We start from the raw sequence: 27,147 nt of genomic DNA, 5'->3' as shown, positions 1-27,147 counted from the left end.
CTTACTTTTTAGGTAATTTGTGTTCCTACAGTAAGGCTCAAATCAGACAAATAACATATAAACAAAATTCTGAAGAAATCACCTGTAACAAACTAAGCTGACCCCATAAAACTAAAACTAAAAGCACACAATTCCCATCACAAAAGAAAAACAGATATTGAATATATACAATTTATTTAATAAATTAATGTCATTCAAAATACAGTGCCAGAACATTATGCAGTTGAACATGCTAGTAATGTTTGTCATGAAGCACCTGTGCTCATGTTAGATTGGCGGCACCCCGCTACTGCTAGTGGTTCCTGGGATTAATGCCAGAGCAGCACTAGTTATCTGCTCTTCTGCACCACTAGTGCAGAGAATTCCTGAACAGTTCACCTTTCTAATCCTACCCCCCACACACAACAGGTTAAAAAAAAACACACCCTGACAGCTAACGAATATCTATACACAATCACTCTACAGTAATGTTTGTTATTAAATTAAGATGTAATGACCTGGTTAACCCACTCTAAATCTTAAGATGGAGAAATACAACAGCAGCAGGTAGTTATATGCATGAGCCAATGTTAATGTAATACAGAAAGTGGAGGCATTTACTGATTAAAGCTCCACACAGACCCGCACAATGAGGGACTAGCAATTCATATTGCAAGCCCAGCAACTTAAGTCCACACCTGGTAAATGACCAGCTGATTGGAAGACCTGTATTCTAGATAGACAAGTATAAGTTAGTGAGAGAATACATGCACCTAATAGTTAGACTGATCCTGCAGTCATACTTTCCCTGTGCAATACCATAAAATGGAAGATCTTCCTCAACTATAGGATTTAGACAACATTTCTATACCAACATGGACATTAGTGTTAAGTGCAGCTCAATTAACTACACCGAAAAAACTATTCCAGGACTTCAGAACAGAAGCACAGGAATGAAATACATATAATAAAATAACCTCAGCATAATTTGCGATATACCACACTAGGAACAGGAAAACTACTTTAATAAGAGAACTTTTGGAACTGTACATACACAGGGCTAACAATGTTAGATAATCCAGATTTTTATGCTCTCATGATACACATAAAAGTTTCTCAGTTATTGGATAATCTATTTCATATTATGGAAGCATATCTTTCTTAAGACTCACCGATATATATTATACTGATGCAAATATTAAGTAGGGCATAAAAATAAAATTTATCAAAGATAGATTTTTATGTACTCATATTCAGTCCTTTCATAGCCTCTCTCATTTAGCAAAGAAAATGACAAAGCAAATAGATCAGGCGTGCACTCCCTGAACTCCTGACTATACAGATGGTAGTGCAACCATTTCTCCATCCAGTTCAAACTCCTCTGTTCCATCCGGTGAAAAAAGATAAGTTGGTGGCTTCCATGGAGATTCTTCAAGGCAGGATGGATAAAGTTTCCCCACAGTGCATCGAAAATCTCTCCCTAAGTCCCACAGTACACGTTCAGATATATGCTGCCGCAGAGACCACCGGTCAAGTTCCAGATCATACTGGTAAGTGACATATTTAGCTCTTTCATTTAAGTGGGTTTCTCGCATAAACACACACAGAGAATTTGAGATCACAACAGCTCTAACACAGGGATCTGAGTACCTCTTAGCAGGGATGTTGGCTGCCATTTTCCACTCATTTTTATTCACATCATAGATTTCCACAGTTACTGAAGACCCATCTACAGTGCCAGAGGGGAGTCTTATGCCAGAATTGGTAGCAATGTGCAACCCTCCAATATAGAAAATTTTATCACCGAAAGCTGCAGCTGAAGCAAAAGACCTGCTCGTCTGTCTCATGGCCATTTCTACCCATGAATCAGACCTTGGAAAATAACAATACATGAGGTTCAGTGTCATCACATAAATGCAGTCATGAACCACAACTGCTGCACTCCACTGCCAAGCACAAGGCAAAGGGCTTACCATTGTCCATTCATCTTTCTCAGTGTCATATCTTTCTACGGTCCTCCGGTTAAGTTCTCCACCTACACTGTCTCCTCCAATTGCATAGATATAGCCTTCACAGCAAACCAAAGATGGCTTTACGCGGACAAAAAGCATCGGGGTCTTTGGAAACCAGGTATTTTGCTGTGCATCAAACCAGTAAAAGCAATTCACAGTTCTAAAGGCAGTCTGAAGTTTGCTTGTTTTACTGTGATTTGTTTTTGTGTTTTTCAGAGGAACTTGACCACCTGCTATATAGATGTCATTATCGGGAGTTACAACGGTCCCAACCTTATGTAAATCAGCTGGTGGGCTGCATAGCTTGTAAACTTTTTCTGCTTGGGGGCTGTAACAGACAGAAGAGTAAAGACTACAAGGATTTTCTGAAGATGCTTCAATGAAAATCATCATCTCTTCTTTAGTCATTCCAAGTCTTGGTTTGAAAAACTTGGGCATGGACTTATACAGACCTTGAACAACTACAGACTTATCATTGGGTGGCAGACCTTGAAACCAAGCTCTCTGTGTTACTTCTGAAAGTGCATCAATTCTGATTTGGCTAAGAACTGAAGACAAATACTGGGATCGTGATTCTGTGTTGTACTCTAGCCACAGCATAGCAGCTTCACGAACTGTCTCTTCCTTTTCTACGTTCAAATTGTCACTACTGAGAATGTCTATCAGTAAGTCATGTGACAGCTGCATGAAAGCTTCCTGGTGATACACAGCAGTGAACTTGTGCTCCACCATCCTTTTAGCACTTTGTTTTAATTCCTCACAACTGAACAGATCAGCAAAACTCAACAATCGCACACAGTTCTCTGCGTTTATCTTTTTAATTAAATATTCTCGACAACGTTGTAACACATCTTCTACCTAAAATGGGAAAAAAAAAAAAAGGCTGGTAAAGGCAGGCTAGACAAATTTTATTTTTATGTAACACACAGGTATATTAGTCAGATCCCTATACTGTAGTTTTTATTTTTAGATACACGTTTGGGCTAAGAGATAATGTCTTTCAGTGATAATAAAATTAGAAGACTATGCATAGTTTTGCATTTCGTCTTCTTGTCCAGTGGCCTACTTAACTGCCCTATTTAGGAGTCAGTAGTATAACATTAAATAGGCTCTTAAAAACCTAAACAGCATTAAAGGGAAAGGGAAAGAAATTAATTCATGCATAAGTTATGTATTTTTTAAAGCCTAGCAAAACATGTAATTGAGAGAACCAAATGAAAACAATGTAAAAATCAGTATAGGAAATGATTACTGTTGAGAAGCTGGAATCTGGTTTTCTCAACATGGACAAGACAGTCATATAGAAGCAGAAAATCATACACAATGCCTAACAGTAGTTATTATTCGCCTTTCTTACGTGAAGCAGTAGGATAACCAATCAAAAGAATATATTCATGTGCAATTACAAATTACCTACATTTAAACGACCCATCTTAGCCACTCTAACTTTCCTAGATTTGTTGTTTCTTAAGAAACAGTAGATCTCAGTTGAGTCAGAAGTGCTACCTACTATACTTATTCAATGTCACAGTGATTGACTAGAAGCAGTTTGTGATAAGAAGTCAGGCTGCTTGGATTCAAAACCTGGATTGGCCAGTCAACACTTGTACAATATCAGACAAGTAGCTTTACTTCTAAGCCTCAGCTTTCTCCTGTATAAGATGGGGAAATCCTTCCTTACAAGTGATTATTTTAAGGATTAGATGAGAACCTATATAAAGCATTAGTACAGAATCTGGCATATAAAAACATCATTTCATGTGGCTAATAGTAAAAGCCATGTTGGTAGTCATAAAATGCCACATTCCCGGGCTTGCCAGGGCAACTTACTCCCAGAGGCAGAGTCCTGTTTTGCATTTGGCCAAGTACATGCCCATAGGTTTCATTAACATGATAGAAAAAATTATAAGGAAAGGTATCACTATAATAACAGTGTTCTGGAATCCAAATTTCTTAAAATTCCTCAATTTTTTAGCAATTATAAAAAAACGTGCTTTTAGAATTGCTGAAAAATTAAAAGAGGTAATGAAAACATATAAGCTATGGAAGAAATACAGTTCTTACAGTAGGTATTTCTCCCTTTTAGGTTTGGATTTAGGATGTGAATGTCTTCCATTCTAAAGCACCAGGAAGCTACCATGGCTTCCGTGTCCCCAGAGTTATAGGTATAGAAGGACACTGCACAATTTATGGGCAGGGTGGGGGAAAGAATACAGAACTAAAAAGGAAGACAGGTACTTAAGGCATGGACAGACTGAGTTCTGGTTCCCAGAGTTACACCCAGAAACTGGCATTCGACTGGCGTCATTCACATTTATTCAGCACACATTTATCAAGTACCTACTAGGTATCATGAACTGTGCTCCCAGAATTTAACCTTTAGTTTAAAGTCTCTCCCTTTGGAGAAACTTTATTTCTCCCTTTGGAGAAAATGAGGAAAACATTTTTATATTCCTCTTAAAATTAAAAGAAATGTTGAAGGGGGGCATTCCCTGGTGGTTCAGTGGTTAAGATTCTGCACTTATACTGCAGGGGCCCCAGGTTCCATCCCTGGTCGGGGAATTAAGATCCCGCAAGCCACGCGGCACGGCCAAAAAAGAAAAAAAGTTGAAGGGGAAACAGTGAAATAGTTTATCATATGTAAATATATCAATCATCACTTTTTGTTTTAGTTTAAATAATTCTCCTTAATAGCTCAGTAAGGTCTCAAGCCTATTATAAACATTTATGTTTGATAACTTCGATGAGAATCTTGACATTTTCTGTGAAAATACCATCAAAAATTAGCACATCTAAGCTTTTAGCCAAAAAACTGAAGCACTTAAATTTAACAAATGCTGTTAAAAATTTCTTTTACTTGAAATCTAAATCCTGTGGTATATTAGGCAGAATATGAAACTAATATGAAATTTTCACCTATCTTTTTAGTCAAGTTCCCATCATAAAACTAAGTTTATTAGCTGATCAAATCCTATTGTTTTTCCCTTACATATTTGAAAAAGAGAAGAAAACTTTTACCTTCTAAAATCTGCAATAAAATTACATAGCTATAAGACACCGAAAAAACTGCTTACCTGCAGGAAGCAAGCTGTTTCATAAAGTTGTTCTACAGTGCTGTCATTTATTGCCAGGTTACCCGTGTATGCGTACGTTATTATTATCTGTAAGGTGGCTGAATCCACATTCCTCAGGTGTATGTGTGTCTGTTTGCTTTCACTTAGTCCACTCATGAACATGGCCCTATAGTAGAGATGGGGAAAACAAATGTAAGGCTAAAAAGAAAAACTAGACAACATGGGATGTTTATTTAGGGTATTTGCTGATGGACAACTTATAGGGAAAGCTTTCAAGGGAGACAATAGAAAATTATAATCCAGTGCCAAAGATATACCAAACTATTCCACTGTGCCATTCTGAGTGATAACATCAAAATTAATTTAATCCTTATAGTCATACAGGAATTGAGCAATAAAAAGGAACTCTATTATATGTACTACAACACAAACCTCAAAATCATTATGCTCAGTGAAAAAAGGCAGATACAAAAGACCACATACTGTATGATTCCATTTATATGAAATGTCCCCCCAAAGCAAATATATAGAGGCAGAAGGGAGATTAGTGGTTACCTAGGACTATGGGTAAGAACAGTGAGTGACTGTAAATGGGCACAAAGTGATGGAAATGTTTCAAATTAAATTGTAATGATGGTTGTACAGCCCTTTAAATATACTAAAATTCATTTAATTGTGTGTAAATTTGATCTCAATAAAGCCATTAAAATTTTCATTTACTCAAATGATTTCCTAAAAATATGCAGAAGTTTCCTAAAAATTACATGCAGGAAAATATGCTGGAAAGGCAATTAGTGTTGTGGAGAATACAAAGTAAAATGCCCATATACATGGAAGAGGTATAAAAAACAAAGAATATTGTTGCATGTACAGAAATGCCTATAGTGATCATAAGTGGGTAGCACAAGAACTAGCCTGGGCAACCTCAAGGACAAGAAGATGAGAAAGGCTTTAAAATGGATAAAATAGTGAGTAAGGGTAGAACATAAGAACTGTTTTTCCCAGTGACACTGCTGAACATAAGGGCTCATGCAAAACATCGGAAAGATGAATGGCAGTCAGATCACAGAGGGCTTTTATTTTGGCCGCGCAGCATGTGAGATTCTCAGTTCCCCGACCAGGGATTAAACTGGCGCCCCTTGCATGGACAGCACAGAGTCTTAACTACCGGACCACCAGGGAAGTCCCGCAGAGGGATTTTAAAATGAGATATAGGAGGGAATTCCCTGGCAGTCCAGTAGTTAGGACCCAGTGCTTTCACTGCCGGGGCCCGAGTTCAAATCCCTGGTTGGGGTAAGATCCGCAAGCCCCTCAGCATGGCCCCCCCAAAAAAAACCACACACACACACACAGACATACGAGTCTGAGCTTTTTATTGTAGATAGTGAAGAAGGGTTCACTGAAGGGTTTTCAGCATGGATTTCTTAGCATAATAAAATATATTCTAGGATGAATATCTTGTACTGACAGACCTCAAGGGCCAAAGGCTGGAGATAGGAAAAAGGGTTCTGAGGCTACTGCAATAATCTAGATTAGAAGTAAGAACCACCTGAGCCAAAGGCTGGAGATAGGAAAAAGGGTTCTGAGGCTACTGCAATAATCTAGATTAGAAGTAAGAACCACCTGAGCTAGGGTGGCAGAAATGGATACAAAAGCTTTTACAAAAAACCAACAAGATCCAGTGATTTTCTGAACGTACGGAATAGACTAGAGTAGGAAGTAGACAGGGAAAGAATCAAAGCTATCTGTTTATTTTCAAGTAAGTACCTGAAAAAAAATATTGTTAACCATTGAGAGAAAAATTATAAGGTCAAGGCAAACAGTTAATCTTGCAAAAAAGGTGAGTTAAATTTTAGATATATTTAATTTGAGGTGTGAGCAGCTGAGTCAAATGCAAGTAATACAATAATCAGTTAAGTATTTAATACAACTGGAACTTTGAAGGTCAGGCATTAATGCAGTAGACTGAATTATCTACAAAATGACATGTGTTAAAGCCAAGTAAGTTATCTGAGGGAGACTAAAAGAAACCCACCCAGAATCCCAATGACCAACCTGAGGTAGAGTTCAATTAGAAGAAGAAAGAATGACAGAACGTTGAGAAACATTCTTCAGAGAAATAAGAACAAGCCAGTCAGTACAATGCTACTCAGGGCAAGAGAGGTAGGGTGTCAAAAACTGTAGAGTCAAGGATAACAAACATTGCAAAAGCAATTAGGAAGGCACTGGTGATTTCTAGTGTAGCTCAGAATGAGCAGTAAGAACAGCAACTAAACTTCAGGCAGTTAGGGAATGGAAGAGTGGCAAAAACATCAATCAGGGTGGTTGATAACTTCCTCCCAAAGAATACATGGCCATAAATAAACCCAACCAAGTAACAGAGATTAGGAAGTGCTGTTGAAAAATACCCAAGATGTGACAAGAAACTAATAAAAACACCAATTGCTACTGGCTTCACTTGTGTGACACGGGAGAATGGGAAATAACAAAAGCAACCTGAAAAGAACTATAGGAGCTCTGAGTAAAAATGGAAGATTTAGGGGTCATGTGCCTTTCTGTCTGTGCCAGTAGAAGGTAGTTAACTTTGGAAGAGGAAGTAGGGCAAGGGAACAGCTGACTATACAGATGACACTGAGACTGGTTATTCTAGACTATGGTTTATGACACCAGAATGATGGACTTCTGTGAAGGAACTATGCTTCCTGAAGACCAAAGATTAGTAGAAGCCTAGCCAACTTGATTATAAAAATTTTAAACGGACTTTTTAAAGAAAGAGTAAATACTGAATTGCATAATATTATAGGAGGCTAAATTACCATAGTGGAAGAGGTGTTGAGTAATTCTCAAGTAATCCCCTTCATTTAGGGTCTAAAATGAAGTGTATATGTCACCAAGAAGAAGAAACTACCATTTCAGAGATTCTCTGAATTTTTAGAAATTCTTTTGATTCTTAGTGGGATGGAACTGGTAAACTACAAAGGAGGAATGTATCTATTTCAAAAGGCAAAATTTCTAATAGTAAATTTCTAATGATAAAGATTGATAGCAACATTATATGTAAGGATACCAAAATCTACAAACCTGAAAGCAGAATCCAGTTGAAGAACACTTGGGAGAAAATCAGGTTATTATTGTGGGAATATACAGTAACAATAATCTACCCAGTCCAGAGAAAAGATATATATGGGAGCAAAAATTAATATATAAGTGTCTTCATCTTGTGGATTATGAAACTGGCCCAGACACAGGACTTTAAAGATGGATGGCTTTAAGCCCAAACATGGATAGGACTACTCTTTCTACTATTATTTCTACTTCTTAGTATCTGATTTGCTTTAGGGAGAATATATTCTCTCAGAACACCAAGGATGCTAAAGAAGGGAACTAGCTAGTGATAAGTTAATAACAGCAGCCTTAAAGAGAATGTGTTGTTTTTAAGATTGTAACATTAATGAAATACTTAAACTTCTTGGTCTTCAGGAAAACCAATTCCAACCCAATTAAAGATAAATAATAACCTCATGGCTAGAGAATTTAAAGAATAGTGTGTTATCTATACAATAAAAAACAGACTTAGCGAGAAAGAAAAAAGGGTAAGATACCTAACCCATAAACCCACATGTTACTTCCTGATAAAGATGATGACAATTCAGAAAATATGGAGACAGACTTTCTGCATAGGTTTAAAAGTTACACAAGATGACTGCTAAAATATTACCACAAAAGATTCTACTCTATGATTACAAATATCAATCTGAAAATCCACAACTAAAGCATATAGCTCATTCCAATAATGGATAATCAATTTGTAATTAATAACCATTAAAAAGGGAGAACTAATGGACCCAGGTTTGATTGAATCTATAACCTTGAATTTCTAACACCATCTACTAAGTCAATAAATATGAAAAAACAAAAACAAACAAAAAAACCTGACCATCACAATCATCTGGGAAGCTCTTAAACATACAAATCCTGAAACTCTAACTCAGACCCACTGAATCATAATTTCTAGGTTTGAAATCCAAGAATCTCTATTTGTAGAAGCACAAGAGGATTCTGAGCATCCTCTAGATCCATTAGATTCTCTAGAACCACTGTTTGCAAATATGCTAAGCTTCCTAAGATAAGAAAATCAATGTCTGAAATTGCATGAAATATCCACAGCTAAACCTGAAACAATGGCAGGCAGAGCAAGGCAACTGACATTTGGGCCTTAGCTTCTATAATCATCATGAGATGTGTTATACTAAGGAATGTTAAATTTCTACACCTTCGTGTATGTAGGCCTTGAAAAGTCAAGATTAAACTTGTCCTGTCTACAGCTGCCACTAAGGAGCAGCAGAAAATAACTTTCATTGCTGATCTCCACTTATGCCAGCTAAGATTTGTAGCAGGAATATACTGGTCCACATTTCATTCATCTTTATTCTCCCTGTCCCTTTCAAATATTAAGTAAAAATTCAATCTAAGGGCAGAGACCAAATATAGGAATTTCTACGCCTTAATTCTTTTCCTCTCATGAAACACATAATAAAGGGAAACCTACCTTAAAAAGATTAAAAGTTGCAAAAGATCATAAAAATGTAAAGTTAAGCTTTATTTATTTGTAATTAGCAAACAAATAACTAAATCAACTTATAAATTCTGAGGCATAGAGAACAAAAACATTATTAACTATTTCAATCTGGCAAGGAGTCTGGTACAGCTAAAACAATAGCACAAATGATGAAGAAACCAAGAGTGAGAAAAGAAACTCATTTTTGCAAAGGAAATAAAAGTCCTTAACATGTCTAAACAGTACCAATTATCTTCTAAAAGTTATTATTAAGCCTCCTGTAACTCTTAAATTTATAAACAATGACTGTTTTCTAAATTTAACATTTTAAAATCTTAAAAGTGAAAATCAGCCCATTTGTTTTTCTTTCTCTTTCAATGAAAAAACAGTATTCTGAACCTTTTTGCCTCCCCATCATTAAAACTTTACCTTAGTTAATTTCAACAAGTTTCTTGTATTTAATCCTTTGTAAAAACTTCTTTCGCCTGCCCCTTACTTACACACGCAAGGAGGTGATTTGACAAGCACTATATCACCCAAATAGAAAATTTAAGCAAAACATTAAGACACCTAACTTTTAAAAAAATTTAAATGTTTAAAAGAATTCCTATTAAAAGATTAAAACAAGCTAACATTCTGCATTTGAAATTATAAACTAACCAAGATTACAGTACTTACCTAAAATAAGAACTACATGTTGCAAGAACCATCTTATGACAAGGGAATTCAGTGCCCTCGACAATTAACACTATGTCCGTAAACAACTGCTGTTCATAAAACAGTTTTAACTGTTCCAGCAAGGACACGGCATATTCAGTATTGATCTGCTTCTCGTCTTGAGTGGACATGACTGTATTCCATTAATATATCCAGGAACAGATTAGAAAAGTCAGTCTTACTGATGGAAGGTCAAGTGAATGCTTCAGAAATAAAGAAAGGAGAAACTCTGCTTGCTGTTATCTGCAGCATTCAGAACCAAGATTGACACATTCACTAACGAGCAGTATCTTTTTAGGCTTAGAATCACTAGCAGGTCATCCTGTGTTAATTACGTTCTTCAGAGTTTTTCAACACAGTCTGCAGATACCTTGCTCAAATTTGTAACTGTTGTTCAACTCATGAGTGAAAGAGAGTAACACACGAGGTAGATTTTGTGGCAACATCCTATGTTCTGTGGATCCTCTGGAGTAACTAAAAAGAAAAAAAAGTTCAGTTAGAGTATCTAGGTCAGTACATTTTTAGAATACAATGTTTAAAATTGCAGACTTAAATATGAATTACATTTTTTTGAAGTTCAACTTTAGACATTACCATAAAAATGAAACATGAGAAAAGGGACATTTAATAAGTTTATTACATTTGTGGTTTTAATTCTTTGCCTTCTATACAAAATATAAACATTCTAGAAAATAAGGAACACATCAACAAGCATACATTTTTTTAAAAGTTCTTTAAAAATAAATAATTTCAATTACCAGCAAAGCCAAATCTCCTACTTATTTGTTTAGGAGCAATACATGACTGTAATTTAAGAGAAAAAAAAAACCCTTTCTCTTGCAAGGAGATTCTCATTTGGGGAGTATAATTTAAATGTATTCACACAGCCTTTATATTTAAATTACTTAAACTATATGATAAATAGACTGAATTTGTTTATTTCCAAAGCATAAACTATATTATAAAATTTGCAGTTCAATCCTGTAACGGAGATAAATACAACATATCTCTCTGTACAGTGGTTCCTTCCTAGAAATCTTTATAAGAACATACAATTTTACTGAAAAATGAAACATAAAACATGATAGAGAAATGTATTCCTACATGAAGACTTCATACTATACAGATATGAATGTTCTCAAAATGTGTAAATTTAATACAAATCCAACTTGCAGAAGATTCATCTGGAAGAATTCACAAATACTGCCAAGATATTTGAGAAGGGAGGACAGGTTTTTCCTCATACTCTTAACAAATATTAAAATGTATTACAATTCTACAATAAACCCAAGTAAACAAAAATAAGTAAATATAATAAGTAAATAAGTAAATACAATACATCCATGTTAAAAAAAAGACATTAGATATGATAAAGATAAACAAGTCATTTCAAACTAGAAGATTGATATGATAAAGATAAACAAGTCATTTCAAACTAGAAGATTGGGTTATTTCAACAAATAACGTTGGAACAACTGGTTACCCACTGGAGGAAAAAAAAAACCCACCTAAGTTTTAGTCATACTGCATACCATTCATCAAAAGAAATTCCAGCTGCATTAAAGTTTAATTTAAAATGTTATTTAGAAATCAGTATTTACAACATATGGCAAAGGAATTACAAATCAGGAAAAACATACAGAATATACAGTGCTAATAACAGTTAAAAACTATCACCTATTTCCTAATTAGATGACTCTTAGCTCCATAATCAGAAAGTCAAGTGCTGTTGACATGAAACCTATAAATATATTTGACCATCACTGGAACCACTAATACTTTTCCTCACAAAAATATCATCCATATGTCAAAGAGAAGATCACATTGTACTTCCTGCCAAACTATACTATTACATGAACTGCAAACCTGACGTAGACTGTCAAATTTCCAGCCAAGTTAACTATATGGAAGTAACTAAAACAGGTGCAAAGGCAGAGACTTTGGGTCATTTAAGGTAATGACTTTGCTCTTCCAAATCTGAAAGTTACACTATAAATCTAAGTTTACTACTATAACCTCCAAAGCTAATAATACCTAAAATCACTGGCTATTTTCACTTATTAATAATGCAGCAAGGCCCAGTGTTAGTGAGGGTGTGGGAAAACGAGCATTCTTACAGAGGAGTATAAGTTGATACATACGTACAAGCCCTTAAACAAAACTCTTGGGACTTCCCTGGTGGTGCAGTGGTTAAGAATCCGCCTGCCAATGCAGGGGACACGGGTTCGAGCCCTGGTCCAGGAAGATCCCACATGCCGTGGAGCAACTAAGGCGGTGCGCCACAACTACTGAGCCTGCGTGCCACAACTACTGAAGCCTGTGCACCTAGAGCCCGAGCTCTGCAACAAGAGAAGCCACTGCAATGAGAAGCCCACGCACCACAACGAAGAGCAGCCTCCGCTCGCCACAACTAAAGAAAGCCCACGTGCAGCAACGAAGACCCAACAACAAAGACCCAATGCAGCCAAAAATAAATAAATAAACTTAAAAAAAAAAAGAATCCACCTGCCAATGCAAGGGACACGGGCTCAAGCCCTGGTCCAGGAAGATCCCACATGCCGTGGAGCAACTAAGCCTGTGCGCCACAACTACTGAACCTGTGCTCTAGAGCTCATGTGCCACAACTACTGAAGCCCGCGTGCCTAGAGCCTGTGCTCTGCAACAAAGACAAGCCACGGCAATGAGAAGCCCGCACACTGCAACTAAGAGTAGCCCCCGCTCACTGCAACTAGAGAAAAGCCCGCGCTCAGCAACGAAGACCCAATGAAGACAAAAACAAACAAACAAAAACAAACTCTTGGAGCAAGCTGTGTTCTAGAATTTAGAATTTTTCAGATCTTACAGAGGTAATGTGGTACATATATCATGTATTACAAAGGGTCTGGGGCAGAGCTCCAGAACTGAACATCCTACTATTCTCACTGAGGGAAATATGCACAGTGTGAAAAACAATACTATGTACAGTCTTATGTTACTTCAGGTCAAGTTTTGCAAAAAAAAATCTTTTAACTTGATTTTAAGAGCTTTTTGAATTTCAGATTGCAAATGATTATAGAAGATATATTTGGCAGTGAAAATGCTTAATACCTCAATCTTTCAATTCTACCTCTAAAAATCTATCTTACAGAAATGCATGTATTAATAGACTATAAGTCCTAACCCCAGCTGCAGGACCCCATCCATATTTATTTATTTATTTATTTATTATTTATTTTTTAAATTTATTTTATTTTTGGCTGCGTTGGGTCTTCATTGCTGCTTGCAGGCTTTTCTCTGGTTGCAGCAAGCGGGTGCTACTCTTCGTTGCAGTGCACGGGCTTCTCATTGCGATGGCTTCTCTTGCTGTGGAGCACAGGCTCTAGGCACATGGGCTTCAGTAGTTGTGGCACGCGGGCTCAGTAGTTGTGGTGCACAGGCTTAGCTGCTCTGCAGCACGTGGGATCTTCCTGGGCCAGGGATCGAACCCGTGTCCCCTGCACTGGCAGGTGGATGCTTAACCACTGCGCCACCAGGGAAGCCCCCCCATCCATATTTAAACCAGGTGACAGGAACTGGTGGCCAGTGCAGGGATGTATTTAGATTATACTCTAGACTCCAGAATTCCTTGCAGGGTAGCTGTACAGGTTCACTCTGGTCATTTCTCTGACCTCATACTATGACCTGATTTTTTTGCAGTGACTTTTTTGAGCCCCATTGAATTTGTCTCAGTTTTACTAGATTTGATTTCTTTTTATCATATGCATGAAACTGTATTAAAACTGAAGTCTGCTTTTAGAACACTACATGGCAAGCCAACTTTATACAATCTCATTGTCACTGCTTTATACACCCTATTCCCACCCCGTCCTTTGAAATCTAGGGTACATTTCTTCCTAATAAAGTAATTTTTATTTATGATATCTTAATATTAAAATAGGCAGAAAAAGAAAGTCATTCAGACATCGTATTAAGTAAACTTAATTTAAACTGATCTGTATCTAGTACAATCCAAAATAAAATTCAGTGTCCCTTCTCTGGGAACATAGACTTCAAAATGTATTAAATAAAAATGTGAAAAATGGCAAAGTTTAGGATGATCAACAACAACCACCTTAAATGCCCGTAACATATTTTGTATAACAAGATTCCTTCTCTCCTAAAACTAAAACTTAAATAATTTCCCAACTTCTTCCAGAAAAAAAAAACCCTTAAAATCAATATCCTACATACTCTGAAACATTTCACAATGTCTGTACTATATTACTTAATAACCACTGATTTGACATTTTATGAATTTTCCCTTTTTAATAAATATATTGTACCATATATCATTCTGTGTTATACCTAAAATTAGTTTCAAAAAAAAAAGTCATACTCCCTGTTGTCTGTAGAAGTTAGCATCCTCAGACTTAGTAATTCTCAGATATCAATGAAATTGTTTACTTAATTTTCTATTATAGATTAATGGCTACTTAAATTTAACTCAACAAATGTTTGAGTATTTACTAAGGGCTGGTCATTGTATCGTACTCTAAGGACTCAGACTGAGAGTTGCCAACCACTAGAGCTCCAAGACACCAAGCGCATTTACTCTTACTACAGCCAAAACACGACTATCATTTAAAAACAGGGTGTTGGGGCTTCCCTGGTGGCGCAGTGGTTGAGAATCTGCCTGCCAATGCAGGGGACACGGGTTCGAGCCCTGGTCTGGGAAGATCCCACATGCCGCGGAGCAACTAGGCCCGTGAGCCACAACTACTGAGCCTGCGCGTCTGGAGCCTGTGCTCCGCAACAAGAGAGGCCACGATAGTGAGAGGCCCGCGCACCGCAATGAAGGGTGGCCCCCGCTCGCCGCAAATAGAGAAAGCCCTCACACAGAAATGAAGACCCAACACAGCCATAAATAAATAAATAAAAAATTAAAAAAAAAAATTAAAAACAGGGTGTTTTAAAAACCAATTATTCTAGACAAACTCAAAAAGAGGCAGGCAAATGAATAAAATCTAGCTGTCTTGATCTTTCATTTCCAAACTTTTGATAGAGACATAATACAAGAAAATTTTATTGTTTACCATAAGAACAATTGTGGCACAAGTAAAATGAGGAAAGGAGGCAATTGGCACTTGTCCCCATTGCTAACAGTGGTTCACACTGCAGAGGAAGGAAAAACTTATTGAAGACCTATTTAAACCTTCTGAATTTTGTTAACATATGCAATGATTATTTAATTAAAAAACCCAAACTTTCAAAAGGTATACTACTCTCTTTTCTCATCATAAAGACAAAATATTTTAGGCTTTGCAAGCCCTTAAGGTCTCTGTCCCAAATGCTTAATCTATTGTAGCCTGAAAGCAGCAAAAGTCAACCTGTAAACAAATGGACATGACTGTTTCAATAAAATGTTATTTACAAAAACAGACTGCAGGCCAAATGTACCAATCTCTGCTTCAGGCTGCTTCTTGATCAAATATTAAGAAATTAAAAAAAAAAATCAGTGACAAAAATACATATCTCAAGCTGTTTTTCCTAGAAGATTGTTTTCCCTTCAGATCACACAAACAAGGAAAAAGCACAAACCTCAAATGCTTTAAAGTTGAACTAAATAAAATTCTTATAAATTTATTTATGGCTGTGTTGGGTCTTCGTTGCTGCACGCGGGCTTTCTCTAGTTGCGGCGAGCGGGCGCTACTCTTCGTTGCGCTGCGCGGGCTTCTCACTGAGGTGGCTTCTCTTGTGGAGCACCGGCTCTAGGCGCGCGGGCTCAGTAGTTGTGGCTTGCGGGCTCTAGAGCGCAGGCTCAGTAGTTGTGGCGCACAGGCTTAGTTGCTCCACGGCACGTGGGATCTTCCTGGAGCAGGGCTCGAACCCGTGTCCCCTCCATTGGCAGGCGGATTCTTAACCACTGTGCCACCAGGGAAGTCCTAAATATAATTCTTAATCTAACCTGTATATATTCCACGTTCCAACTGAAATATTTTAATGTCTCTTACCTAATCACACAACCGCTTTCCCCACTTACTACAGGCTCAGTGGACTTTTGAAATACTTTTTTTTTTTTTTTTTAAATAAATTTATTTATTTATTTTTAGCTGTGTTGGGTCTTCGTTTCTGTGCGAGGGCTTTCTCTAGTTGCGGCGAGCGGGGGCCACTCTTCATTGCGGTGCGCGAGCCTCTCACTATCGCGGCCTCTCTTGTTGCGGAGCACAGGCTCCAGATGCGCAGGCTCAGTAGTTGTGGCTCACAGGCCCAGTTCCTCCGCGGCATGTGGGATCTTCCCAGACCAGGGCTCGAACCCGTGTCTCCTGCATTGGCAGGCAGATTCTCAACCACTGTGCCACCAGGGAAGCCCCCTTTTTTTTTTTTTAAATCTAGTGTGAGTATCCTTTATTAAGCTTAGAAAAAAAAGACTTTTTTTCTGAAGATAATCTGCTGGAAAAAACTCACAATGAGAAAAAACTATTTTAGAGTCAAAAACACTTTCTCTTTTTTTTAATCAACTACAACATATTTACATACATTTGAAAAATAGAAGATGTATACAAGACAATGTGTAAAGACACTTAGTGAACACACGGATTCATTAGATGAACCAAGGGCCAAAGACTGGGAAACCACTATTACTTGCCACATTTCCTGGTACCAGGCACCTCAAGATTAATAGAAAAGTCCTGTATTTTAAAGCTGGTTGTCAGAACATATTCCACAGTGAAAAAAACCAACTAGAATAAGAATTAAATGGGAGTCATACAAACACAATATAACGAAATTCAGAATCTAATAAAGTACAATGTACTCTGGCATTAAAACTATGCACATTCTTACTTTTTTTTCTAAGTTCTGAGCTCAATTCAATATTTTTGATTGATCTGTTTGATAGCAGAGAATAACAGCAATGAATAAGGTTAGAATGCTATACATAGGATGAGATCCTTTCCTTTTTACCGACTTCCTGCAAATAAGTACAGAACAAAGACCAACTTATTTCTAAATCTAAGAGCTTCCTATAAGAGCAGAAAATTTATAAATTGCTTGAGATTGAGAGAAAAAAAGGAAAAGCAAAAACTTTGATCCTAACATTTTCTCTAGGATAGGGGCCCCCAACCCCCGGGTCGTGGACTGGTACTGGTCCCCAGCCTGTTAGGAACCTGGCCACACAGCAGGAGGGCAGCCTTACCGCCTGAACCCTCCCCTCCCCACCCCACCCCCGCCTGTGGAAAACCTGTCTTCCACGGAACCAGTCCCTGGTGCCAAAAAGGTTGGGGACCGCTGCTCTAGGATACCCAAGCCTCCACGGTTCTGAGTGAATTCCACCACACAAAACAGTTTCAAAACAAACATTCTGTTATTAAACAGTCATTAGGATTAAATCAGTCAACAATCCATATCAATATATACAATTCTACTTAAAAATCTGAAACACCTCTTATGGAAAGTTATTTCAATAGGTTTTCCTCCCTTTGAATAATCAATGCGACTATAAAGTGAATTTTCACAGAGCTAACTTGTTTTTCATTTTCACCATAGAATCAAATTGTAGAAAAATCCAACTTTCAAAGTACCTGTACAGCTGACCCTTGAACAGCAGGGGTTTGAACTACACAGGTCCAATTTTTTTCAATGGTAAATACTACAGCACTACACGATCTGCAGTTGGTTGAATCCTCGGATGCGGAACCACAGATATAGAAGAACATAAAATTTGGAGGGCTGACTATAAGCTACATGCAGATTTTCTAGTATTAGGAGGGTTGGCGCCCCAACCCCGAGTTGTTCAAGGGTCAGTTGTACTCCAGAAGTTTACGCTGGTTGTCTGAAATCCTCACTTCACTTTCCTATTAAAAAAACTGTTGAAGTCCTTAGGCTGCAAAAGCTAAAATGTGCCTAAAGGTGTATCTGCAAAGAAAATTTACAGAAAGTAAATGCTACTATAATACTCATAATTTAAAAATAATAGTAACAATAAATTTCATAGGATCTAAATACTGATATTCAAGGAACAGGAATCAAGATTAATTGGAAAAAGGTATGAAATATTAAAAAAAAAAAATTCCAAATACTTTCACAGGTTTCAGAGGTTGATGGCAGTGGTTTTTTATTAGGGGAAGCAGATGTGTCTAACTTCACTTTGAAATCTAGTTTTCATTCCCACAGGTGTGTCATTTGTAGTGCCCTTCCACAGAGTAGCTATAGAAACTCAAACAGATACAAAACAAGCTTTTCCAATGTTATACAGGGAAGACCTGGAGGATAAAGGAAAGAATAAAGGATTAAATAACTACTGATTGTGAATATGAGTCTGCTCAGCAATTAACTGAGCTGTATATGTAAAATGAGGAAGGATAAAAAGATGGGGAGGAGGCTGCAAACAAGGACTGCACAAAAATTACACAGTAAGGATAAAACAGTGATAAAAAGGAAGGGCAGTGGGCTACAGGTTATCATGTGTATGAAGCATTTTCAAGCTGTATATTATTAACTTAGGTGATGCTCCATCTTCCAGTGCTACAAATGTCAATACAGAAAATCAAAAACTTTTGTTAGAAAGAATCCAGGGCATTCTGAATGTCATGTATTGCCAAAAAATTAAAAGCGTGAACTGTGGAGCCAAATTACTTGGGTTGAAATCCCAGTTCTGCAACTTACTAGTTGTGTGACCCTTTTCTGTCCTGTAGTATGCTCATCTGTAAAACGGGGGATAAAAATAGAATTCTTCTCAATGAATTAAGGATTAAATGAGTTCTATGAAGAGCATGGAACAGTGCTGCCTGACACACAACACTACTACTGTGTGCAAAAAAATTGGCAATGATTTTTATTAACGCACTCACTGGTCAAGCTTTTTGTAGCACTTTCCCGACTTTCAAAACTTCACACCTATACAGGTCTAAGGGTCCCAATTACAAGGTCTCAACACTCAAACACAGTTCTCTTTTCACGCTGGGTGAATGATATTTTAGATAAGAGAAATTTATTCAAAGATTTTAGGGAGTATTTTGATGGTACAAGTCATGAAACAAACTAGTACAACAAAGACTAACCTTGAGAAGCCTGATGCCCATGCAGAAAAACTAAATGATACCAGTCATAACACAAGCCTTTCTTCATTTCAGTGAGAAAACAGGTTTCTCCTTAGGGAGGACAAAATATTGGTGCCAGAAATACTTTGCTTTCAGGTTACCAAAACAACCCTGACAGTTGAGAATGTTTGGAAGACCACCTGATCTTCAGATTGATTGTCAACCACTACACAAACAGAAATTTTTGGAGTCGTGACAAGCATCAATTAAAAAACAAACACCTGGACTTCCCTGGTGGCGCAGTGGTTAAGAAGCCACCTGCCAATTCAGGCGACATGGGTTCGAGCCCTGGTCTGGGAAGATCCCACATGTCGCGGAACAACTAAGCCCATGCACCAAAACTACAGAGCCTGCGCTCTGGAGCCTGAGAGCCACAACTACTGAGCCCACATGCCGCAACTACTGAAGCCCATGCGCCTAGAGCCCGTGCTCCACAACAAGAGAAGCCACCGCAATAAGAAGCCCGCGCAGCGCAACGAAGAGTAGCCCCTGCTCGCCACAACTAGAGGAAGCCCGTGTGCAGCAACGAAGACCCAATGCAGCCAAAGAAAAAAAAAAAGACCAAACACCTTGCCTTTTAAATAATTTATCAAGTTTGATAAATTTCAGTACAGCTTCCTCTAATCAAATTCAGAGCCTAGGTCTATTCCCTTGTGCTCCTCCTTTCCAACTATACTGAAAAAACTACATGGCTCCATCAAGTTAATTATGCTCAGTACCCTAAGTAAATTCAGGTCACAAGAATAAGCTTCTGTTCTACATTATGAATAATAAGTTGTCTCACTTTAAAAAAATTAAACAAGAACATAAAGGAGACACCATCTGTGATAGAATAATTATATGAGTGTAGTACGTCCTTTTATTTTGGATATCACTTTTCTCTTTTCTTCTCAGCTCTGCATAGACTTAAGAAAGCTGGAGAAGTACAGACTAAAGCAAAACTGACCTTAACCTTTTCAATGGGATTTCATTTTCCACCAAATCAATGATTTTTTTCTATCACAACAGCAGAAGAAAATATTTCCCAGATAATAAATATATTCATGAGGTCATTAAGGGCATAGCTGCTTAACAATGATTATGACTATTTAAATTTCTCAGTTTCTTTAAAAAAAAAAGGGGGGTAAACTGAGAAATACTTAGAATCCCCTGCCTATCATGGAACCTACTACATGTTGCCACTTGTCAGAGGTATGGGAGTGGAGCTGAGAAAAAAAGGGAAGACTTTAAAAAGCATCTCTCATTAAATGATTACATTTTCTCCAAATTTTCTCCAATAATCCCTTCTTCCCACACAGAGGAATCTAGGTACTGAAAAATCCGGCAAGGGAACCACGAGTAACCTTCATATACTTAAAACGTTACTTGAAATCAACCTATCATTTCCAATACCCTGAGTTATTTAAATATCATCTGCTCTATTCAAACTCCACAAAACTGAAAATGATAAGACTAAGATATAATGAAGGACTTTGACATTTTCATTCGTATTTTTTATGATAGCAGGACCAATCCTTTTTCCTGGGCTTAGGAAGGAGAGCAAGAAAAAATACAACTCTTTTCTAAGTATATGAGTAAAATCTTTGGGAAAATCAAAGTATCTTTTGGCTTTTGTGACTGCATTCAAGTTTCTATGAATTTACCATCCACTTTTTTTTTTTTTTGGCTGCACTGGGTCTTTGTTGCTGCGCATGGGCTTTCTCTCGTTGTGGCAAGAAGGGGCTACTCTTCGTTGCGGTGCACAGGCTTCTGATTGCAGTGGCTTCTCTTGTTTCAGAGCACAGGCTCTAGGCACGCGGGCTTCAGTAGTTGCAGCACGTGGTCTCAGCAGTTGTGGCACGTGGGCTTAGTTGTTCTGCGTCATGTGGGATCTTCCCAGACCAGGGATGGAACCTGTGTCCCCTGCACTGGCAGGCGGATTCTTAACCACTGTGCCACCAGAGAAGTCCCTACCATCCACTTTAAACACATTCAGTGCTCAATATTTGGATTTTATGAGACAGCTCGTTATTTCCATTAACCAGAAGAAAATATACGGAGAAGTGTGGACTAAAGCACTATGACACCTTTATTCCCACCCATCTCCTTAAAGGGCATGTGAATAATCAAAGCTAACAGATTTTATGGTAATGCTTATGAGAGCAAAAAGGAGAGAAGAGTTATAGCACTTAGAACTCTTCTTACAAAACTGTAGAGAAAATAGTACTATGTGGAAAAGCACGAACTATAAAGCAAGCTCAACAGAAATGCCATAGCCCTGTACTGTTTACTGAGGACAACAACCTCTTGAGAATTTCAGGGCCCAATCTAAAGCGACTTCAATAAACACTAGACCAACAAAAGATCAAAGTGAAGAAGTAAGCTTAACATTAAGAAAATTCTACATCATCAAGACTGGAAAACAACTGACTGGTCTGACTTTTCGATTTACTTTCAGTCAGAAAAAGTACTTCTAAAAAAAGTCAGGAAAAAGGTCCTTACCAAAGGTTAACTAAAGTAAGTCACTCACAGCTGCGAGATTTGAAGTCCATACCACTCAAATTCAGGCAAAAATTCACAACACAGCGGGAGGGGGGGGGGGGGAACCACCCTGTCTTAAAAAAAAAAAAAAAGAGGAAGAAAACCACTCTGTTAATTCCACCCTGTTAACTGGTTGCCTCAATAGAAGAAAATAAAATTTTAGTCAGACCACATTGCTGATAGGGTTGTTTCTGAATGCCTGAATGCTAAGTGAGCCAGACGTACAGATTCATGTGTCAACAACACGTGACCAGTCCTGTACCCTACGTTTTTATAACACTACTGATATAGAAGATAGATATTTCACACAAACATACCCTTTCACAGTTAATTTTACATTTTTAGATTCTTTTTCTATTTTCATTTGAAGGGGTAATCGTGGCATCGGACAATTCTAGAGATCTGTGGAGAGTATATTATTCTCTCTTTGAGGTAGTATAAAAAGAGATCAACAAACGAGAAATAAAAAACCCGTTAACTCAAAATAACCGCTCCACATCAAACTAAGGGATATTCTTCCACTTCACGGTTTCTCAATTCATAGGGAGAGAAAGGTGGTCGAGTTCAAATAAGTTAGCGATTTCACAGTCTAAAGTAAATACGTACAGAATTTTCCGTTTCAAAGGGCAGTTTCTGCTTTCTTTTTAAAATCATCAGTAGATCTCAATGGGGCCTCAGTTAATCTAGACATCTCTTGGTTACTTCAAAAGTACCGGGAAAAAAATGCAAGGAAGGTCTTGCCCTCCTACTGCCCACCGTCTCCCGAAGACGTCGCGAGTCTTTAAGGGAAGCAGCTTCATTTTGGCAATGCGGGCGCCAGACGGGGCCAGGGCGCCGCCTGGGAGACCCGCGGCCGGAAACGCCCCCGCGAGTGGCAAGCCCCGCCGCCCCTGCCCCAAGCACCGGCCGGAGGCAGAGCCGCAGAGGGGCCGCCGCCGGGGGTGGAGGGAGGCGCCAGTCGCCCGCGCCCCTCCCCCGCGCGCAGCGGAAGCGTCTCCGGTTTGAAAGATGCCGCCGCCGCCGCCCCCCGCCCGCCGAGCCACAAAGGGCCGAGCCCCCTCCCGCCGCGGCCCTCCTCCCCCAACTCCTCCACAGGTCGTCTCGGGGTACCCCCGCCCGGCGCTAGCGACGCCTGCTCACCCGGGTCCCTCAGTCCCGAGGATTGGGATCCGATGCGGCTGGTGGCCACGAAGACACTGGGCCCCTCACGCGCGGCGGCGGGGGCGTGGCCCTGTTGCCGCGGCTAGGGCCGGGGTCTCGCTTCTGCTTCCCTCCGAGGAAGGCTGGCGCCGCCGCCTCCCCTTCCTTCCGGTTTTCCCTCGCGCCCTCCCTCGGCCGGTCCGTCCTGAGCGGAAAGCAGCGTCCTCTCTGGGCGCAGCTGCACTCTCCACAAGGCCCGACCACCGCCAGACTCCTCCCCCGGGAGCCGCGCAGCCTGCCCGCGCCGCCTCGTCAGCCCCGGAGCCGCGAAACGCCCGGCTAGCTGCTCCCGCCCCGCCCCTGCAGCGCGCTCTCGCCCCCTTGGCGGGCCCCTTCTGAGGCCCGGGAACGCGCGGACAGCAGACCGTGGGCCAGCCTTCGCCAGCTTCCCCTTTCCGCTGCTCGCCCGCGTCTAGCAGCACAAACGTCAATTTTGCAGTTTCCCGGGTTCTTGAGACGCCCCCACCCCACCCGCCCTTACCCTCGCTTCCCCCGCCCTTTTCCTTTGCCGGATCCCACCGGAAAGCCAAAACAATTGGGTCCGCGCAGGCGCGTGGAGGAAGAGCCGGAAGGGCGGGGAAGGCGCGAGGTGAAGGGGAAACGCTTTTGAAGGGGTTTTCTGGAGAAGGTCAGCGGAGATCCCGCGTAGGGCGCGTGCGCGGCGCAGGGGTCGCCCCCGAGACGCCCGTGCCTGGGGCGCCAGGGGGTTCGGGCGGTGAAGGCTTCAGGCCTAGCCTGGCGAAAAGGGAGGCCGGAGAAATTCAGTGCTAGGAAATGCGGACAGCACGGCACCAGGTTTTATGCCGTAGAGTGATTTTTCCCTCTTGAAATATAGAAGTTTGCAGGCTGAGTCGGGGAGTGGAAATGAGGAGGACTAGACAACACCAGACCAGGGAAGAAAGGGAGATGTTGGGCGGCTGGCTGAGTGGGCTTTGTCTCCTCGACCCCTGCTCTCCAAAACACGCTCTGCACGTATCAAAGCACGCTCCGTTTTCTTGATCTCGTCAAGAGAGGCTTCATGTCCTGGTCTCTAGGCCAAGAAAAAACTCGAAGCAGCACCTGAAAGAGCCCGCAGTTCTGGGGTAGCTCTGCACGGGAAGCCTTGAGCTAGTTTTGCGCTGCGATGCAGCGGCTCCCCGCTCCCCGCAGTAAGTTCCAACGGAGAGCCTTCCGCTTCACAAAGCGAAGCCTTTGTAGCAGCTGTAGGCTGTGGCCCACACTAGTGTGGTTAACTTGGTACGGCTTGCGAGCCTGCCAGAAGTCGTAGATTTACTCTCTCGTTTGATAGCAGTAATTCATAGATCGAAATTGTCAGAAATGCCCATATAGGCTTCTTCACCCACCTTCGTAACTTCCTTTCTTGGCAGAAGCCCAGTCTGGAGGATGTACGTGACCAGTTTTAAACTAAATGCGTACACGTTACTGAAGAGCCTCTTTCTTTAGGCCAGATTAAATCAACTGAATACACACCAAGATGTGTATATCTGGGACTACTTATAAAGGATTTTACAGTAGAATCTAGAAGCTAGATTAACTCAGCAAATCTTTATTGACTATCCAGGATGCTGTCACGCTGCTTAGTCTGATTAAATGTTTACGTGTTTTGATATTTAACAACAAAGAAGCCATACAAAAGATTCAGTCATTTAACAAACACCTGAGCTCCTACTCTGGGCCAGACTGGATCCTGGAGATGCAAAGCCTAAACAAGAAGGCAGAAACAACAAAAAAAGGAGTTTGTGCTTCCTCCTCTAGAGGACTGAGAGCCATTTAAGATTTTTAAGGAGGAGAGTATCTTATAAGATTTTAGAAAAGTAATTCTGAAGCATGGTGGATATTGGACTGGATGTGGGGATACTATCTAATGAGGGGGCTGTAAAAATAGTCCAGAGAGGAGGTGGAGAGAGAGTCCAAACTAACGTAGTGGCAGCGAGGATAGTGAAGCAGAGATGGACTTGAAACTAGCTAGATATAATAAACAAGACTTGGTTACTAAGAGGATGAGGGAAAATAAGAAGTGAAGGATGACTGAGTTTTCCAGTTAGGGTGACTAGATAGTAATAGCAGTAACTATAGGAAGAGTAGCTAATTGTGAGGATGAAAGAGAGTACTAAAAAGGTGTCATTTTAATAGATGCACAGTTAGGAATGCATATGGCTGCGAATTAAAAAACATTATATTGCAATGGCTTAAAGAAGCGTCTCTTTAGTCACCTAAGTCTGCAGGTAGTTGGTTATCGTTGGTTCAACAGCTCAAGAACAGGAGAGCCACAATTTCTGTGATTCTCTTGACATTTCTCACATGGTTGCAGGGTGGTTGCAGCAGTTTTACTCTTTACACCCCCGTTGTTCAAGGCAGGAAGATAGGGAAAGGAGTGGCTTCAGCCACCTTTTTCTTTTTCCTTTTTTCCAGGAAAGTAAAAGCTTTCTCAGGATAATACTCCATACCCCCAACTCAGCTGACTCTCACATAGATCTCATTTTCTAGAACTGTCTTTCAGCCAACTATAGCTGTGAGGACTTAGTTTTTCCAAGCTCTAGCAAAAGGCTATTTGGGTCAGGCAAATAGCAGTCTGCTACTTGGTTAATACTTAAAGCATCACTTTTTAACATTTAAAACACTGTGGGCTGGTAGCCTGGATTGAAGTTTCTAGAGTTTCAAAGAAGCCAATCTTTTTGGTGTTTTATCTTAACTGGGAAAAGAACAGGTTGAAAATTTATCCTCAAATATTTGTAATTGTTTTCCATTCCTTCTCTCCTCAAAGTTGCCATCCCCTTAAAAATCCTCAGAGGGAACTGGAACCATCAGGAAGAAGCGCCTGCTGCAGTCAGAGGAGGCTGACTCCTTGCAGCTGCTGTGGTAGAACAACTATAGGGTGCTTGGCATTATGAGCATCAACACCACCTTGACTGCTTTACAGATTTCACCTTGTAGCTTGGAAGCGGAACAATCACAGCTAGTTTGAGAGTCCAGTTTAGGGAGATCATAAATCAGTATTTTCTAGCTATTATACTATTTTTTTTTACAATGTAAAGTAGCTCCCATGTGATCTATATCCAAAATTAGGCACATGACATTGTTTTAAGCATTCCCTTTTAGTTAATAAGGCATTTTCTTTCAATTAAGTGCCAATGGCCATGAAACAGAATCCTTCTTAAGACTGCATTTTAAACACTGTCATGATTCTAGAAAGAAAACAGAAATGATTTCCTGGGAAAATAAAGATGCAACTACACATTTTCTAAAGTTGAATCTTTGCTTAACCATTTCTGATGTTACACATCAGAATCATTTAAGATATTAAGATAATCTAAAATATTCTTAATGTTAATTTTAACCTATTTAAAAACCCTGGATTTGGGGGAGGAAGTTACCAGGCCATCTGTGAGGGGGGAGAGTGCACAATCCACAGCTGATTGAATCTGCAGGTGTGGAATTGCAGATAGAGAGGGCCCACTATAAAGTTACATGTACTTAGAGAAGGGTCAGTGCCCCTAACCCCCATGTTGTTCAAGGGTCAAGTGTATACTCTCTCCATCTTGCTTCCCTGTATTATATATAGAGAAAATCCAGTTAAAATGGACATCATTATTACCGGGTAGCACAAGGGAGTTCGTTATGGTAACAGAACATTTCTGTATCTTGATTGTGGTATAAACATATACATATGATAAAATTTAATAGACCTACATGTAACACCTACCAAAAAATAAGTGCATATAAAAGGTGATGAAATCTGAGTAAGGCCTATAGTCTAATTAATTGCACTGTGCCAATGTCAGTCTCCTAGTTTTGATAATGTACTATAGTTATATAAGACGTTACCACTGTAGGAAGTTGGGTGATGGGTACACAAGGAACTCTCTGTACTATTTCTGCAACTTCTGAGTCTATAATTATTTCAAGATAAAAAGTTTTAGAAAGTGGATATCATTTATTCAACAAAGATTTGCTTTAGTACTCTAGGATACAGAGATAAAAGACTCATAGAGGAACAGGAATGTTGGAGGAAAAGACCCAAGCAAATCAAC

The 27,147-nt window shown here is 39.5% G+C and overlaps 1 protein-coding gene and 1 non-coding gene across 5 annotated transcripts; one reads left to right on the top strand and one right to left on the bottom strand.

Moving 5' to 3' along the window:
* Positions 1–162: 162 nt before the first annotated feature.
* On the bottom strand, positions 163–23,641 carry KBTBD2 (kelch repeat and BTB domain containing 2). Of its 4 annotated transcripts, none has more exons than XM_057549693.1 (4): positions 23,598–23,641; positions 10,302–10,814; positions 5,066–5,231; positions 163–2,849 (listed from the first exon to the last, which is right to left on the bottom strand). In XM_057549693.1, the coding sequence occupies exons 2-4, from the start codon at positions 10,469–10,471 to the stop codon at positions 1,314–1,316; spliced, it is 1,872 nt and encodes a 623-aa protein (XP_057405676.1). In that variant the 5' UTR covers positions 10,472–10,814; positions 23,598–23,641; the 3' UTR covers positions 163–1,313. The 4 variants fall into 4 exon arrangements, with proteins under 4 accessions (XP_057405676.1, XP_057405677.1, XP_057405675.1 ...); XM_057549694.1 differs by lacking the exon at positions 23,598–23,641 and adding an exon at positions 23,057–23,554 and having other exon boundaries at positions 10,711–10,814; XM_057549692.1 differs by lacking the exon at positions 23,598–23,641 and adding an exon at positions 23,057–23,553.
* TRNAI-UAU (transfer RNA isoleucine (anticodon UAU)) lies at positions 4,481–4,553 on the top strand. The gene has a single exon. It is a non-coding gene; the product is annotated as a tRNA-Ile (tRNA).
* Positions 23,642–27,147: the final 3,506 nt, after the last annotated feature.

This window comes from Balaenoptera acutorostrata, chromosome 7 (genome assembly GCF_949987535.1).
Source record: "Balaenoptera acutorostrata chromosome 7, mBalAcu1.1, whole genome shotgun sequence".
NCBI lineage: Eukaryota > Metazoa > Chordata > Mammalia > Artiodactyla > Balaenopteridae > Balaenoptera > Balaenoptera acutorostrata.
This window is presented reverse-complemented; position numbering and strand designations above follow the sequence as displayed.

Excerpts from the sequence above, each read along its gene's own strand:
- KBTBD2 (XM_057549693.1), bottom strand. The coding sequence starts at position 10,471 with ATGTCCACTCAAGACGAGAAGCAGATCAATACTGAATATGCCGTGTCC. Across the intron at positions 5,232-10,301 it reads ACATGTAGTTCTTATTTTAG|GGCCATGTTCATGAGTGGAC; the intron begins GTAAGTACTGTA and ends TCTCTACTATAG. Across the intron at positions 2,850-5,065 it reads AAACAGCTTGCTTCCTGCAG|GTAGAAGATGTGTTACAACG; the intron begins GTAAGCAGTTTT and ends TTCCCATTTTAG.